At 42.5% G+C, this 18,634-nt stretch overlaps 2 protein-coding genes across 2 annotated transcripts in view; one reads left to right on the top strand and one right to left on the bottom strand.

Moving 5' to 3' along the window:
• The window catches only part of LOC309534181 (beta-1,3-galactosyl-O-glycosyl-glycoprotein beta-1,6-N-acetylglucosaminyltransferase 7-like), a 29,102-nt gene extending 24,590 nt beyond the window's left edge, over window positions 1-4,512 (top strand). Inside the window, exon 5 of the mRNA XM_082226278.1 lies at window positions 4,001-4,512. Within this exon, the coding sequence (XP_082082404.1) occupies window positions 4,001-4,026 (26 nt within the window). The 3' untranslated portion in view covers window positions 4,027-4,512. The remainder of the gene's footprint in view (window positions 1-4,000) is intronic.
• Window positions 1-17,571, bottom strand: part of RTF2 (replication termination factor 2) — a 64,243-nt gene extending 46,672 nt beyond the window's left edge. The window contains exons 1-5 of the mRNA XM_082226418.1: window positions 17,416-17,571; window positions 15,695-15,789; window positions 15,497-15,590; window positions 14,172-14,311; window positions 12,862-12,940 (exon numbers count right to left, since the gene is read on the bottom strand). Coding sequence (XP_082082544.1) covers window positions 12,862-12,940; window positions 14,172-14,311; window positions 15,497-15,590; window positions 15,695-15,789; window positions 17,416-17,484 — 477 coding nt within the window. The 5' untranslated portion in view covers window positions 17,485-17,571. The remainder of the gene's footprint in view (window positions 1-12,861; window positions 12,941-14,171; window positions 14,312-15,496; window positions 15,591-15,694; window positions 15,790-17,415) is intronic.
• Between the last annotated feature and the right edge of the window lie 1,063 nt (window positions 17,572-18,634).

Genomic DNA, 18,634 nt, shown 5'->3' with positions numbered 1-18,634 from the left:
AAACCTCTGTGTGTGACAGAGCTCCTCAGACATGTCTGCTCTAGTCACTTGTAGAGTCCGACAGTGGCTGTCTGCGGAAGCGCTTCCAGCAAAGAAGTTCCTTAACGGAAACGCGTCTCCTGGACTCACGACGTGACAGCTTCCGGCGAAGCATAGGTCTCCCTGCAGTTGCTTCTGACACCTCCCCGCTATTTTCGCTCGAAGTGTCTCTCACCCCTTTCTCTCCCCTTCTGCTTCCTGCCTGGGCTGCTGCGTCTCTCTCAGCATTACTGAGATCCTCCTCCAGAGACCCCGCGCTCCCCCTGCTGGTCCCTGCTTTGGCTGTTGACTCTCTCCCAGTCTCTGGGAGCCCTACCACTTCCCTTTCCTCCGATGTCAGTTCCCTGACAAGTGGAGATTCTCAGGATGCCAATTTTCACATCATGCCCTGCTCAGATTCTACACTTGGATAGAATCATGGAATGCAGACAGCACTACATTCAGATTTAGGATTTCAAATTATAATTGGAATTGGATGGGATCAAAAAGCCATCCAATAATACACCTACCCAAAACCCACTGAGGCAGGACCATTTATCGTTCAGGGCTCTGTCACAGACTACTTTGTTTACACAATCCAGTCTACATGGGGAGCATAGCTCAATCAGTAAAGCATAAGTCTTCATCTCAATGTCATGGGTTCAAGCCCTACGTTGGGCAAAGGATTCTTGCATTGCAGGGGGTTGGACTAGGTGACCCTTGTGGTCCCTTCCAGCTTTATGATTCTATGATTATTTCTATGTAGAGAACAGGCACTCCAGAGAAAAACAATTGCAAAACAAAAGCTCTGCAGGGTGAAGGTGAATATTAGATCCCTTCTCAGATTTCTTCTGATTTCTAAATTTTCAGAGAACTTAAAAAAAAATTATAATTTGTCTCTTCATAGTATGAATGACTTACATTTCTCTAAATGCTGAAATATGCTATATGTTGCTTATGCAGCGCTCTTTGGGCTGTCCACCACTCCTATATTTGCACTGCATCCATAAAAAGAGCCCTGGGTCTGCAGAGCTGACGACAGCATACTTTAACCCCTGTCACCAACCAGGAAATTCAGGACCACTGGGAGGTTGTGCGCCTTGCCTCCTAGAAATAGCATCTTGGCAAACGGGAGACCAACATGGTCCCATTCACAAATCAGAGGAGGAGCTGTCATCCCCCACCCCCACCCCCGTTCCTTGTCTGAAATAACATTTGGCATGAACTGCCAGTTGCCTAGGAATGAAGAAACAAAATGGGAAGGACATTCTGGCACCTTTCTATCAACTAATGAAAAAAGAAACATCAACTTGTTTTTCAAGGGGAAGGTCACCCTGGCCCAAACTGGATAAAAATGCTCACCACTTTGTTCTGGCCCCGAAGAACTGTTCTGCCTCCTCTACCTTTTATCTCCACTCATTTCCCCTAGCATGCTTTGCCTTTTTAGTTTCTACATCTGGTGGCAGGACCTTGTTTCTCTCTCTCAATATGAGCTGCTTTGGGAGACAATAGCTGTTTTAAAAAATGGATAAAACTACAACTAAGAAAGTGAAGGGGTTCTGGGAGATGATATATAATGAGTTAAAGAAGATGTTGAAATATACTTTTGTAAAGAAACCAGAAACCTTCCTTCTAGGAATAACAAGAAATGAAATAAATAAAAAGGACTGTAAACTTTTTCAGTATGCAATAACAGCAGCGAGAATATTAATGGCCCAAAAATGGAAGCAGAAAGAACTACTGACTCTGGAGGAATGGAGAATGAAGTTAATGGACTATGCAGAACTGGACAAGTTAACCGGGAAAATTAGATATCAATGAGATCACAAGTTCATTGAGGACTGGGAAAAATTTTTAGAGTATTTGAAGAGTGTATGTGATGAGCAAACAACGCTAGTGGGTTTTAAAGAAGCTTTGTGAAAAAATAAGGAATATTGCAAGAATGCAAATATGTTTATAAAGGTACCTTAAAAGGCGATACTAAATTTTGAGGAATGCGTAGATAAAAATTTAAACACGGATGATTGTCAGAGAAGCTGAGGGAAGTCCAAAAGATGAAAATATGTTATTTGGGAAATTGTTTGATTGGAGATATTTGTGTAAAACTTAATAAAAATTTATTTTTTAAAAAACAACAACTACAACTTGAATGAAGATTGTTCATTAAGATCTACATTGTGAGGCTATGATTGCTTATTACAGTGTTGCTAAGAGTTTCCTGCCAAAGAAGCCTTGTGTGTTGCAGAACATTCTGGGAAGTGTTCAGTGATACACACTCCATTCGCAGGGCAGTAGCAAGACTTGTTGGATCGCATCGTCACTTCACATAAACAGGGCATGCCCTAAGGCTGCACTTTTTAAGGAATGACTGATAGCAGCGAGCAAGCTGTCATGTGGAAAAACCTCTTTCCACTCTTAATTCTTGTTAAGATTCTGAGAAACCCCAGGATTTCTTGGGAAATGGTGTGAAACTCCCTGGGTTATAGACCTAATATTCTGACTAACCTTTAGAATACAGGTTTAGACAGCTTCAAAAATACTACCAACTTTTTAAGCCAATGCTGTAGATCAGGCGTGGGAAGACTTTCGTCCTCCAGGTATTACTAAACTACAACTCCCATCCATACTTGCTAATGCTGTTGGGAGTTGTAGCAACTTTTGGATAGTCCCTACCATCTAGGTGATGGAGATTCTATAAAGGAAAAGTCACGGGAAATGAAGTACTGAAACGGCACAAGCTGGGTCAAGTGACTTAATCTAAGTGAGGAATGGAGTGCTGAGTGATCACAACAATGAACTTTAATCTAAATCCTGGTGTGTGCAAAGGAGGCAATGAATAAAACAAGAACACTCAATTATCCTCTGTTGTATTAAGTAATGAAGTCTGTGGTGGAGCTTATGATCCACAGTCACAACACCCACACTTAGCTGTCAAAAAAAGCCCATTTGTAGCTAGAATGTTGAGGGCAATGCAAAGGGTTGCTGCACATAAATTACATATGCCATATCAAAGAAATGTAGAGTACTATATGTATTATTATTATTTCTTGTCTGTATTGGGTCTAGATCACCTCTCAGCATATACTTAAAGGAGGAGGAACACCAGGGGAACAATGCTAATTGCTGCTTTAAATAAAAAACAAAACATTAACTACCGGAAACTTAGCAACCAACTCCCTTTGGCCTCATTTGTTATACCTCATCTTGCTTCTGTGGGTAATCTGTGGTCTGTTTTCAGTTTTAACAATAGAGCAGAAGAAACCGAGAAGGAATTTCAGATACTTTGGTGTATTGATGTCTGAATATGATACTGCTGTCCACATTCTTTTGGACTAAATGTGCAGGTTGTTCTTTAAGGCCAATCAGGGGTGCGGGAACTACAAATATTAAAGCCTTGAAAACAAAGGTACTGTATTTATTTGAAAATAAGAACTGGTTTTCAGTTGCTTCAAACAGGTATCACTGGGATATAGAATTTAAGTACAAATATGTTTACAGTGGTGCCTCGCAAGAAGAAAAGAATCCGTTCTGTGATTCTCTTCGTCTAGCGGTTTTTTCGTCTTGCGAAGCAAGCCCATTGACGGATTAGCGGATTAGCGCTATTAGCGGCTTATCAGTTTATCGAATCAGCTGATAAGCGGCTTAGCAGCTTAGAAAAAGGGGGGAAGGGGGGGAAACCGCAGGAACTCGCAAGACATTTTCGTCTTGCGAAGCAAGCCATTAGGAGATTCGTTTTGCGAAGCACCTCCAAAACGGAAAACTCTCTTGTCTAGCGAGTTTTCCGTCTTGCGAGGCATTCGTCTTGCGGGGCACCACTGTATTTGGACTCTATGTTTTGATTCATGGTGCAGCCCTAAACACAATTGACAGGCAATCATTTTGGATTATTATCTCTGCTGTAGATGTGACTACTGAAGGATAAGCAGTTTGTGGATTAGCAATTAACTTTCTACAACATTCCTTAATTGTTCTGTTATTTCAGTGTTTTCAGAGAAGATTGGCAGATGAAATTGAGGAGACTCATTCATCCAACTATTACATGACTAGGCTTCTTGGATTGCTTTCAAAATTTCAGCCTCTACATTTAAGCAAAAATTCATTCTAATCATGTCTATTTACAAGGAGCAAACACGTGCACAACACCTCCTTGATTATACACTTATGAGAAACCAAAACTATCATTTGTCAGAAACAACGTGAAGGATGCTATTATATACAAAACTTGGCTGCACAGGGCAGGATAGATTATTAGCAAACACTGGATTAAAAATGTACTGGTTTTAAAGGCCATAACTGTTGGACAGTAATACAAACAGACAAACCCACCATTGCATTAAACCTTACCATTTGAACCTAAATATGGGACAATTACTCTTAAGCCTGATCGACAACACTCCTGTATCCCTCAGGACCATGTTGATGCCCTCCCATTGCATTTCCCATTTCCCAGTAGGTCTGGACCACGAAATCCAGTTGTGTGCAGGCAACGGCAATACCTGCTACAGTGGTGCCTCGCAAGACGAAATTAATCCATTCCGCGAGTCTCTTCATCTAGCGGTTTTTTCGTCTTGCGAAGCAACCCTATTAGCGGATTAGCGCTATTAGCGGTTTAGCGGCTATTAAAGGCTTAGCGGCTTAGCTGCTAAAAGGCTATTAAAGGCTTAGCGGCTTAGAAAAAGGGGGGGAGCGGAAAAAAATCTCAAGACTCGCAAGACATTTTCGTCTTGCGAAGCAAGCCCATAGGGAAATTCGTCCTGCGAAGCGCATTGAAAAACGGAAAACCCTTTCGTCTAGCGGGTTTTCCGTCTTGGGAGGCATTCGTCTTGCGGGGCACCACTGTAGTCCCAATGCTCAATAGGGATCTGTAAGTCTGTCACAGTCTATCCTGTGGCCGGAGCTGTAGGAACTATTCTAATCAGTTTTGGTGGTGGTAGGGAATCCTACAGAGCAACTACTCTATGTAACCTCCTGACCTCCAGTTTGTCTAGAATGTTTGTCTAGAATAACCATCTGCCGACACAAGGGGAGAGAGAGGCGGCTATGCCAGTCCACCTGGGACAGCGGTGGTTCAGATACTTCATTTTGGCCAGTTTTAGCAAGCTTTTTGACAGGTAGGACTAAGCACAGCATCACAAAAAGGCTCCAGTGGACAGGACGGCTGCCTCAACCTGCCTCACTGGCCTGCCTGGAAAAAGTTTAGAGGCACTGAGCAAAGCAGGAAGATATGAAGCATGCCGAAGTATTAGATTACACTGGAATTCCCTACTTTACATCATGATTCACTGCTTACTGTAAGCTGCTGTAAGTCGGAAAGAAAAGCTGAGTTTTTAAGAGTTTCTTAAAATAAAAAATATGCTGCTGCTAACTTCCGTGAGGTTATACTGGCTTCAATTCAACCTTCTCAGCTCAGCAAGGTCATAGATGGGCCTGGAAGTATACACTTTGAAACTTTTTGGCACAGAAGTCTATGAGAGCTTGACTGCATGAGGGCTTCTTTCTTCTTTGGCGATCACTCGCAGCCGAGTAAGATTGTTTTCCATAAACACAGTTTTAACAATGAGTACATAAGTGACCGTGGAGGCCAATTCTGGAACCACACGTCCTTCCTCAGTGGGGACATTGGTTTCTGGGCTGGAGTTGATCACAGTGTGGATTTGCCAAGCGTGCCTTCCTCTTAGCACGTTTCCCCCTTGCATCCTGAGTTTGAGTGTCTTCAAAGCCCATGACACCTTTGGTAAAGGCTGTTCTCCACTGATCAGAAAGAAAATGGCCTGAACTAGACCTTCAGAAATCTAGATCCCTGAGGTTGAGTTGATACTACCATGCTATTACTCAGCACAAAAGGGCTTATCATTCCCATAACATTTGAAGGTTATATTGTGACCTCCTTAATGCTATTTGTTCTTTTGCCTTATCTCCTCCTGGCTTTATGGAGGTACAGTAAGTTACAAAAGGAACTAGGAGATAATCATTATCTAGCAGGAGACCTCAGTCTATCAGGCGGCCTTGAGGAAATTCTATTTTCTCAGCCTCTTTCCATCCCCAGCCCACATTCATCTGCAAAGTGGGAATAATGCCACTCTCCTTTACCAAGCTGTAGGAAAGACTGCTGCAACAACAGTCCCCTCATGAGCGGTAACAAGCCTCAGTTAACACCTCAATTTTAAAAGCCTTCACTTGCCAGTGCTGGGAGAGGAACTTAGTCAATTGCCAATGAATCAGCCCAAGTCTACATAAAATTCAAGTTCCACAGAGCACCCTCAGTGACCAACCAACTGCTCAGCCTTGGGTGGTTTGCACCATGGTTGAAAGGTGAACATGCAGCATGTTGTATGAGTGGTGCTAAAATTGTAGCTGCTTTGCTTCTCCTCCAACTGTGCTGCTGAGAACTAAGCAACCATTTGGCCTAGCACAGGAGTGATGCACCAGCACACTGCTTGGTCATAGTTAAGCTTAAACGTAACTGGTTTAAAGTGAGGTGCAAACCAGACAGTTCTAAAAAAAAAACTTGTCAGTTTTAAGAATTCTTGAACACCAGTGTGTTAACATAACCTATGTAGGTACATAACCTATGTAGCTCTGAAAATCCCGATTCAGAGAGAACTTACATATATCTAGTCCATTTTATATCCCACATTTCTTACAAGTAGCTCAAGATGTTTAGGTTTTCCCTCCTCCTCATGTTATGCTTGTAACAACTTTGGGGAAGTAGGCAAGAGGTGGACCATTTTGACAGGTGAGATACTAATCTTGCAAATTTAATAGATAAAATTTAAGATTGTGCTCTATTGTAACTGATGGCCACCTGTCATGTTTGATCTAGTTGAGATTCCTGCATTGCAGGCGGTTGGACTAGATGACTCTTGGGGTCCCTTCCAACTCTACAATTCTATGATCCTGAGATATTGTTTTTATGATTTTTGTGAGCCACCATAGGAGGCACTGTAAACAGAGTCAGCAGGAAAATGTTTTCAAACTCACACTGGGACTTTGTGTCATGTGCATTAAGGAATTTTGGGAGGAACCTTCCCACACACAAAAATTTAGCAGAAAATCCATGAACCATTTTGTTTGTGCTACATTTGATAAGACCTTGAAGAGGAGATGAATCAGCACATCTGGCCCTTGGGTGTAGGGCACCAGATCTTGACTTTCCAGGAAAAGGTGTAGTCTTCAGATGAACTGACATGAAGATAAGAATGGCTAGAAGCACACACATGTAAATGCACACTGGTGTCCGATAAGAGAGACTGATTCCATCACAGACTGAGACTGAGAAGCTTTGGCAGACCTTCCCTTACTACTTAGCGCAACTACTCTCTCCCATACGCAAAACCTAAGATAAAAGGATGTACTAATGTTTCCAGAGGGTTTTGTTGTTGCCGCTGGTCACACTGGAAGAGAGTCAATTGAAAAACTCTTTGTATGGGTCACAGCTCATGTGCACGAGTCATTGGGCAAAGCTAACTTTGTTGACCCCATAGTCCTTGCTCATTTGAAAATATGCCTATCAGGGTTTAATGCGCAGGGGAAAGGTGAGAAGAAATCTTTGGCATCTTTAACCCCACATATGTGCACACTTAGCTTCTATCCTGCAAACAAAACAATAAAATACACAAGTGGGATCTGCATTAAAACGGTGTAGTGTAAGGTTAGTCAACCTTCTTATACCTACCGCTCACTAATGCATCTTTCTTGATGGTAAAATTTCTTCACCGCCCACCAGTGCTCGATGGAAGGAGGATTCAGATTGTGCCGGAGAACCCCCTACCACCCTCCTAGAATCCTGAAACGCCCACTAGTGGGTGGTAAGGGCCAGGTTGACAACCCCTGGTGTAGTGCCATGCCTTCTTTTGAGATACTTCATTTCATTCACACATACACCCGTATTTTCCATTCCCCCAATAATAAGTCAGTATTCCATAACTACTGAGTATGCTCAGTTCTAACAGGGATGTGTTTCCTCAGCTTAGGGGTCTTTCTACACCAACACGATTTTGTACTTCTGCAAACCTTGGGATCCTCCTGAACCTGCTGAACCTCTTGGACATAAATGGTGCCATTTGGGTTACATAAAGATCAGCACTTTAAGAAAGAGTTACCATATTTTTTGCTCAGGCTTCCCCCGCCCCAGCCCCGCGCCTGGGGGGGGGGGAATAAATTTTCCCCCCTCAAAAAACTAGGTGCGCCCTATGGGCCGAAAAATACGGTAACTATTAGTATATAGCATGGGTAAGCAAACAAAGGCCCGGGGGCCAGATCCGGCCCAATCGCCTTCTAAATCCAGCCCATGGACAATCCGGGAATCAGCGTGTTTTTACATGAGTGGAATGTGCCCTTTTATTTAAAATTAAACTTTGGGTTATTTGTGGGGCATAGGAATTCGCTCATTCCCCCTCCCCTCAAAAAATATAGTCCAGCCCCCCCAGAAGGTCTGAGGGACAGTGGACTGGCCCCCTGCTGAAAAAGTTTGCTGACCCCTGGTATATAGGATGTGAATAAATCTAGTTAATCTGAATTTCCCATGAATTCCAAAATGGGTAAGGACCAGATGTGACTTGTAGACACTGGACTTATCTGCAGAGGACGAAGAATGAAAGGCTTGTTTTCAGAATTTATATCTCATCTTATCAGTGGCTATGAACAATAATATGGCACAATAAAACCATTATCCATGAAACAATAAAAATGCAGCAGAAAACAGCAGAAAAAGGAGGCCAACAGTAAAACAAGTGATAAAAAACTATGCTCAAGAGGGAGAACAAAGTAATTAAGTGCCATTAAAAGCTCAAAGGGAAAAGATAGCATTTGCCTGGAACCTACAAGGTACTAACCATGACACCAAGCGAACACGTCTTGGAAGAAAGCCTCACATTTTGGCCACAAAGGCTGTTAGTTGTCCACCTAGCCTGAGGAGGGTGGGCTCCAGAGAAAAGCCACTGAGAGATCTTTATCTAGTGTTGGGTAGCAGTGGGCAGGTAGGTTTGAAAGGCTGGACTTGAAAGATTTGCAGGGTGAAGACATTAAACACACACATTTGCCATTTTTGGAAACTTTTTCAGGCACAATTTACATTCTTTTATCCTCAGTCATGGGGCTCATATATATAGCTGTGTTAAATATGACTCTTGCAAATCCAGTTTTCATTTAAAACAAACACTGATCAGGATTCACAGTAGAAAGTTGAACTTCTACGAGTTATAAGATAATCACTGCACAAAGATTTATTGTTATGGGCAATATGCCCATTGTTATATAATACAACTATTGATGTTCCAACTGTCTTTGCAGCTCATATTTCCTTTTCGATATCATTTAATAGTCAAGTGGGTTCCAACAGAAAGTAGCATAGCAAACTTGTTTAATGTTATTTGGCTGCCATGAACAAGGAAGGGAACCAGCACAACTGGAACAGCCAGCTCTAAAAGGAATCAATACATCAATAGATCCGTTTCTATTGACTTTTCAACGTAGCAAGCCAAGAAAGCATCATTATACCAAAGTCCACAGTATTCTCTGTGGTAGGACTGAATCGGAACACTGCTGGCTTCATTTCAACATGCGTAACAATGACTTTTTCACATTACTTTACAAAATCACAAAGTTGCAAGGAACAAAAGGTCATTAAATTGAACCTATGACTGCCATAAAACAAACACAACAGACCTCACCCTAGACCCACCTTCTCACAGCTAGGGAAGTGGTGCTCAGTTAGGGGTCTGGGGACACCTGGGGATTTGCCAGGGACTCACTTAACTTGTTAATTGCACAGTGAAAGCCACAATGATGATCCACAGATCATCCAGCCTCTGCTCATGACCAGCGCCTGCTTGCTAGCAGCGGGGAAAACTTGTGAAAGAGTTGCTGGATTGCAAGTGAATTAGGACTGGGCAAAAACTTCTGACACAGTTTATTAGGGCTCTTGCAATTGGAGTGGCAGGGGGCAGTGAGAGGGGTGGAGAGAGAAAGCAAATGGCTTGCTCCACGGGTAGGGTTCACATGTTTATCATTTAAAAAAGGTAAGGGATCCCTTCCCCTTGCTCTCTACTTTTTAACTGAAAAGAACTTCTAATTGCTTTCAATGACTACCAAGTTTAGAGGACTCTCCCACTGCTTGTAGTAGGGTTTTCAGTGAATCTTGCTTTTGAGTTTGGGATTCATGTCTCATCCTGGAAGTCCAACAGCAGAAATAGCTAAGCAAGTTGCCACTATGATTAGTACAACAGCTCACCCTTTGATGATTTAGTTTAGTGCTAGGGCACTGTCTGGAAATAGGCAATTTGTGATAGTATCACAAATTTTATAGTCTGTTTTTAAGTATACCTAAAATCCTTTGCTTATTAGGGGCCACCCCACATTTTCTTCAAAAAAATGCTTTGTACAGGTAACTACCATAGAGTTATCAAAATTTTCAAAAGAAGGGGTACATGGCTTGGCTTTTGAAAAATAGTGGATACTCAGTAATAAGCTAATTGGGAACCACTGAGCTAGGGACACCCTAGCACAGCAGTACCCAAGTGCAGACACCAGGGGCTAAATACCGTATTTTTCTGTGTATAAGACTAAGTTTTTTCCCTAAAAAAATAATGTCAAAAATTAAGGGGCGTCTTATACACGGATACATCTTCACCCATTTTTATTAAATCTGAGTCCCCCAAAATAGGAGGCATCTTATAGACGGAAAAATACGGTAGCTTATACAGGCATTTAAGCTATGAAAGCACCTGCACACTGTTTACTGTTGTCATCATAAAAAGAGTCAACTTACAAAATGGTGCCCATCGCACATGTTATGTAGCTGGCCAGCACTTGGTACATTTTTCCACCGGAGAAACTCAAAATGTGTCCACAGAGTACATAGCTCCTCAAGCCTTGGGAAAGTGAGCCATGCCACAAACCACATGCATGGGCAAACTCTCTAAGTACCACTAGCCAATTTTCTGCCCTGGGGAAAATTCATTCCAACTTGAAACATACTTATCTCATTTCGACTTTAGTCGTGATTAAGTCAGAGACTGCTGCTTTATACAAAGTGAAATCACCGGTGCATCTAGCACCATACTGGTCTCTCTGATTTTTTCTTTACTTAATGGCTTGCAGCTAAATTCCTATTTTAAAATATATAATCAATCATAGATGCATTTATGAAGAATATCTTACCCTGAAACTAGTGATTTGTGCATTTTTGCTACCACAATCTCTGCTGAAAGACTACTCTTAATCTCACTACAGCTTCTTCAACTTTCAGTTTACTTTGAATCCTTAACTCACATTATCACAAGTATTGCCACTTAATTCTGACTTAAACAACTGTAGATGGCATAGTGGAAAATGGACACACATGAAAAGGAGAAAGTGGAGAAAGGAAACACATGGAAAGCCTGCAGAAAATAAAAGACAAAGGTGTTCCACAGCAACCAACTAAATCAGTGTTCCTCAAGCTGTGGGTAGTGAGGGTGCAGTTCCTTAGGAGAGCATGGAAGATTTGTAAAGAACTGCACATGTCTTATTAGTAATCTGTCCACAAACAATAAGAATTTAGGGTTGCCAGTGTTGTTGACCCTGGAATAACTGAGAGGAAGGAGTGGGGGGCCACATGTTATCTTAAGCTAGAGAAAAGATGCACTACGAGAAGATGCAACGTGTGTATAGGAGATGGACAAGATGGGTTCCAAGGGCCACAGGATTCAACTGGCAACAGCAGTCTATGTTAAGTAGTATGGAAACCACATAGGAAACAGCCAACAAAACAACTAGCTTTAGGGAAATTCAAGGACCGTTGGAATGAAGGAGGAAGCAAGTTCACAAATAGTCTTTCTTAAAGAATGGCCTATTTAGATTCCTGCATTGGAGGGAGTTGAACCAAATGAAGAAGAAGAAGAGGAGGAGGAGGAGGAGTTTGGATTTGATATCCTGCTTTATCACTACCCGAAGGAGTCTCAAAGTGGCTAACGTTCTCCTTTCCCTTCCTCCCCCACAACAAACACTCTGTCAGGTGAGTGAGGCTGAGAGACTTCAGAGAAGTGTGACTAGCCCAAGGTCACCCAGCAGCTGCATGTGGAGGAGCGGAGGCGCGAACCTGGTTCACCAGATTACGAGTCTACTGTTCTTAACCACTACACCACACTGGCTCAGAGTCCCTTCTAACTCCACAATTCTTATGATAAACATACTCCTAAGAGACAAAAAGAAAATACCAATTCTTAACTCTGAGGAGACAGAGAAAATGAGATGTCAGTCTGGTGCACAGTAAAAGGATACACACTTGAATGACTTTCACCAGTCTACTGAAAACAGGACCCCAAAGTCCCCCTGGGTTAAACAAATTGTTTCCTCTCTTTGAATGCACATGTGCATGGAAGAGAAAACCAAGAGCTGCAAAGTAGACTCTAGTTATGTATGTTTATAACACTGCTTAAGTCAGCCCTGGGGAGTATCTGGTTGTGGGGCTGATTAAGCCCACCAGGCCTTCTCAATTCACCCACCAGGTCATTTAGGCAAAATCATACCCATCTAATCAGCTGCCTGATGTCATATGATATCAGGTAAAGCACAGGTATAGCTATGGTTTCAAACAGTGCTAAATTCAATGTTTCTTTGCAGCTGCAGGTTGTATTCTGCACTGTTTGAATGCAACACATTACCCTGTTACATTGCTTTCAGCAGGGATCAGATACACTCCCTACCCACCTGCCAAAGTGGCCCCCAGAGAGCAGGGAACTTCAAGATCTGGACCATCCAGTTCCACAACCCTCGCTCAATTCAAAGTAATTCTGGGCTGGGATGCAGCACAAACATATACTAGAAAGGTGGGGGGAGAGGAGAGAAAGGGACAAAGCTTACCTTGTGGCAAACTTCAGTTTTAATTTCTTTGAGAGCGCGTTCAGAGAAGACACATCCACAGTTGCGTAGAAAGCAAAATCTTTGGCAAAGCAGAGAGAAAATGATGTTCAGAGGTTAAATACACAGGCAAAATGAAGCTATAGACTGCTCTAACTAAGACTGCAATCCTATGCACACTTAACTGGGAGTAATTTCTGAGTAAGCATGTATAGATTTGCTGTAAGCAATGGGGTGTAAGACAATTGTGGCTAACTTGTATTAATTGTTTTAATGGGACCCAGGCTGCAGTCATATGCACACTTAGTCTTATCACACTCAGTGGAACGTAACATCCGAACTAAATTTAGCTGGATCAAGGCCAGAATTTATAAGCAAAAAATTTCAAGTCATACAAGAATGCAAAAGAAAGGTGATTAAGAATAATAATAATCCATTTGTTACTACCATTTGTCCCCAGCACACAATTTAGCCTGTGTATCCCAAAACACCCCCATGTGGTTAACACAGGAAGTGCATATTAAGAAAAGTCCTCTGCAAAATCCTCATTCATTAATATAGTAACAACTATCCCATTTCAGTAAGCATGCAATAAAAGCCAAGCATGTGCTATCACAGTACACTGGTACCTCCGGTTAAGGACTTAATTCGTTCTGAAGGTCTGTTCTTAACCTGAAGCACCACTTTAGCTAATGGGGCCTCCTGCTGCTGCCGTGCCGCCGGAGCACGATTTCTGTTCTCATCCTGAAGCAAAGTTCTTAACCCGAGGTACTATTTCTGGGTTAGCGGAGTCTGTATCCTGAAGCATATGTAACCCGAGGTACCACTGTACATATTTAGTTTTACAGATACTAAAATTTCATAGACTTTTCCATATTCTTCAATGACATTAACGCTGATAGAACTTACAATATGCAGGCCTTTAGACGCTTCCCAACTTGACCTGAATAGGTTGTCCCTTGATACTCAAATAAGATTTGATTTTTCTCATAGCAAACTATTTAATGTGTCTAGATTTTGGTCATTAATCCTGAAGGCTTATGTATATGCACTAGGAAGTAATTCCTAATGAGCACAGGGAGAGAGATATCTCTGAGTAAGCATGCACAATACTGGGGTGCATGTGACATATCTGCACATCATGCTCCTGTTCAGAGCCCCACAGGACAGCAGCAGCAGGCTCTGTGATTCCACTCCCACCTTCCTAAGTAGCATGTTCCATTGAAATCAGTGGCATTTAGTTTATTTGAAAACTTGCTTAACCATCCAAGAACAGTAATTTTTCTCCACCACACAGGATACTGAATACTTACCGATGCCTTCCGTTCATTTCCAACCCAACTATAGGGCAAATGAAACGTGCACTCTGGATGTCATCATATTTATCCCCTTTTGTATTCCCCTTGTCACCAGTCCAAGCAGGATTGTCTGAGAGATTTAATTCTATGACGTTCTGAAAGGAAATAAAAGTCTCTTACACAAGTTTTTCAATGGAAGCAAGTTTAAATGGAAAAGACCTCCTGAAATAATGCAGTTCTTCCCTTTATCATTCTATATTAATAAAACCATTTGCAAAACATTCAAGGTTAAATTCCCACTCCTGACTAAAATTTTCTTTAAAAAAAAAAAAGCAATGGAAATGAATTGCTTTTCTAGCCACAGATCTACTCAACTATTACAAGCCTAGTTAATTTCTAAAATAGCAACTCACCTGATAGAGACAACAAGACATAGCAAGCAATTTTAAACTGTTGGTGCTTAGGCACTGCATACTGAGCTTTAATTGCCATTAACCCGTTATTACTTTTTAACAATTTAATAGAACTATGTTAAGCATCAAAGACGCCACAAAAGTGGGGCTCTCTCTCTCTCTCTCTCTCTCTCTCTCTCTCTGCCCAAATACATTTTAATGTAAGAGGGGGGAAAGCAAAGAAGGGACTACAGGAGAAAACAAGGTCAAGTCTTGGGTTAATGCAGAACGAATGAGGCTGAGAGTTGTTCTTAAACGACAGTAAAAACTAGGAATCCACAATTCCATTTGTCACAGCGAGTTCCCAATCCCCTTATGGTGAATATCATGAGCCTTAGGTCTTCCTTCTCTCCCAGGAGCAGTACTGTGCTTCTGAGTTGCTTGGAGGGGCTCTGAAGCACAGTACAACTTGCAATGAACTCCAAGCAAGGTGCAGGGGGCACTTCAGAAGCATAATGCAAGGTTGGGGACAAGCGCCATAACATGGGAAGGGGCATGGTTCTGTGACCAGTATTTATCAAGGCCAGGCAAAATTTGTGGATGCTTCACAATAACCAAAAGGTTTTGAATATAATTTTAAGAAAGAAGAGGGAATTGGCTTGATAGACAAGGTCATTTTGAGTGCAAGGAATACTATGACAGAAGCAAGAGCAGACCAATAGCCAGCATGCAAAAAAGGCATCAGAAGATGCAGCATATAAAGACTGCCCCATGATTTTTTAAAAAATAGAAGCCTGCTAGAGAAAGTAGGAGCTTCAATGTTTCATTAAAATCAATAGGATTTGTATTAAGGAATTATACAAAATAAACTTTCTCTGAATTATGCCTAATAGTTGTAGGCTCTGATATCTAGAAACGTTCAGACGGATCACAAGCATGTTAATTCACCTTAATACTCTTGATGTGAGATGCTGCTTCAACAAGGATTTTATCGGAAGATTTATCCAGCAAAAATTCAATGATTGCATCTTTGTTATATAGTCTGTAATAGAAAATATACTGTAAAACTCTTTAAACTTCATGATTGCAATTTATTCAGAAATTAATATTGTTTCACTGAAAAGGAGTTTAAAAATGTAATCCTACCTGCCAAGTTCACAAGCGACTATAGGCCTGCTCAACTTTTCTTGACTCAGCGTGCAGTAGTACCACTGGGCCACCAATTCTGCATTTTTGTCAACCTGAGGAATACATAAAATTATTAACATTTTGTGAAAGAAATTCTTAAAGAAAAAAACTTTACAGACATCTTTGTTTATGCTTTTCCCTTCTATGTGAAACCTACTTTCCCCCAAACACCAGTTTGAAATGAGTTGAAAGAGAGCTGGCAATGACAAAAATGATCAGAGCTTTCTAGGGGGTTTTGGCCCAACATAAGCAACTAGAGAAATGCTTTGGGGCAATTTCATTTAAGAAAGAAAAGAAAAGGAAAACCCACTGGGAATGGAAGAAAATAACCCCAAATTATTTTCTTTGTTTAGTCAAAGGTTGCTACTCAGACAAAACAATTTCTGAATCTTCATTGTCTTTTACGATTTTGTGTCAAACATTTGCTCACCGGCATTCTGTAGAGCAGTCAAAAAGCTCTCATGACACACAGCCCAGCCTCAAGGAAGGAAACAACCCCGAGAGAACACAACGCCCAGACAAAGGGGTAGAGAAGAAAAAAATGTCGTCGTCCCCAATTTCTTAAATGCTGACAAGGCCCTTTTCACTCAATTCTGGCCCCATTTTACCTTCTATGATAATGTTCTATGATTCACGTTCATGAGCATGTTAACATCACACAACCCAAGTATGATCCTTCTTGATGACAGCTGCATGAAGATCAGCAACACCATACTAAACATGTTGTTGCAGTGAATAGATAGGTAGCCGTGTTGGTCTGCCATAGTCAAAATAGAAAATTCCTTCCAGTAGCACCTTAAAGACCAACTAAGTTAGTTCTTGGTATGAGCTTTCGTGTGCATGCACACTTCTTCAGATACACTGAAACAGAAGTTGCCAGATCCTTCTATATAGTGAGAAGGTGGGGAGGGGTGTTACTCAGAAGGGTGGTGGGAATGGGAGATTGGCAGATAGCTGAGATGAGCTTGTTGACGACTCTTAACGACTGCAATAGGTCTTACAGGAAAAGGCAAGGGGTGAAGTTGCAGTGAAGTAATATGTAAAGTCAGGGATGTCCAACTCCCAAGAGACTGTGATCTACTCTCACTATAAACACACTGGCAGTGATCTACCCATTGGAGTAACCAAAGTTGTTGAGCGTTTTTTTGGGGTGGGGGGGAATAATTTAAATTGTTGAGCTTTTTGGGAGGGAGGAAGACCCACAGTTGTTAAGCTTCTTCTGGGGAGGCTTCAGCACAGTCGACCTGTTGGACATCCCTGTGTTAAGTCATGTTGAATGTGTCAGCTTCTTTTTCTGTGTTTTTTAAAGATAGAACGGAGGGCTGCTGGAAGTGTGGACCCTCCAGGACAGACCACCTCTGTTATTGAGATGTCCAATAGAAGAGTCGCGGGAAGGTAAAAGAAGGAGGGGTCTGGCGGGAAGCACCAATCCTTATCAACCGTTCAGAAAGAGGGAGCACTCCTGCCAAAGGCGTTATGCTTTGTCCACCCACTCTTTTCCTTTGTGGCAAAGGTTTCCCAAAAGCTTAGCTACCTCACGGCAGCTTCTGAGGCTGGGACTACCCCGCCGTCTCCGAAAACCATCTTTCCCTTGCCCCCCCCCCAGGCCTAAGCGCGCCCTCCGGCCCACCCTTCCTCGCAGCTTCCTCCACCCCAGAGGACCAGAGCTAAGGCCTCACCTTCTCGATCTTGCGGGGCCCTTTCACCAGCTCGTGCCTCTTGGGGATCGTCCCCCCGTCGCAACCCATCTCTCTCCCTCGGCTACTCCGCTGCCGCACTTCCGGGTTCCTCCAAAACAAAGGAGCTTCCGGTCGACGGAGGCCGTCTATTTCCGGCGCAGAAAGGGAAATAGGGAGGGCGAGGGGAGATGACGTAGGCGGCCGGCGTTGCTAAGGGCAACCTGGCAACCAGCAACACACTTCCCGGAATGCTTTCGGGGATTCGGTGCGGCTGTTGTTTTATTTGGTGCAGCCGAAGCCATTGCGAAAAAAGATAAAATACGCGAAGCAGAATACAATAAAATGCATTACACGTTTAAAATAGTCGTTGCGGAAACCAGACATTCTTTGTCAAAGAGTTTTTGCTCCCTTGGAGGATTTAGCTTGCCATTCCCACAAACATTTACCCAGGCCACTGCAAATTGAAAGTAAGGGCCTGGCCCAAAAGGGCCTAGGCACACTTCCTTGAGAAATTGTACCAAACTAACTGGGATTCTAGTGATGTATGGAAGTGAGAGCTGGACCATAAAGAAGGCTGATCGCCGAAGAATTGATGCTTTTGAATTATGGTGCTGGAGGAGACTCTTGAGAGTCCCATGGACTGCAAGAAGATCAGACGTATCCATTCTGAAGGAAATCAGCCCTGAGCGCTCACTGGAAGGACAGATCCTGAAGCTGAGGCTCCAATACTTTGGCCACCTCATGAGAAGAGAAGATTCCCTGGAAAAGACCCTGATGTTGGGAAAGATGGAGGGCACAAGGAGAAGGGGACGACAGAGAATGAGATGGTTGGATGGTGTTCTTGAAGCTACCAGCATGCGTTTGATCAAACTGCGGGAGGCAGTGGAGGACAGAAGTGCCTGGCGTGCTCTGGTCCATGGGGTCACGAAGAGTCGGACACGACTAAACGACTAAACAACTGGGATTCACTTTGGAGTAAGCAGCGCATAGGGTCTGGATGTAGTGCTGCTGCTGCTGCTGTTGTGTGCAAAGCATCACTAAGATCAACGGGACTCCGTTCTGAGTAAACAAGACTGGACTGAAAGCCTCAAGCTTTTATGCTTGCTTACATCCCCCAACCCTTACATCACTCAATTAAAAAAGAAATGAATTACCAGTAAATGTTTCCATACTGTTTTGCAATCATGTTTCCAAGGCAGTGTGGTAGTGGCGGCAGCAA

This window comes from Podarcis vaucheri, assembly GCF_965113315.1.
Source record: "Podarcis vaucheri genome assembly, chromosome: 6".
NCBI classification, from domain to species: domain Eukaryota; kingdom Metazoa; phylum Chordata; class Lepidosauria; order Squamata; family Lacertidae; genus Podarcis; species Podarcis vaucheri.
This window is presented reverse-complemented; position numbering and strand designations above follow the sequence as displayed.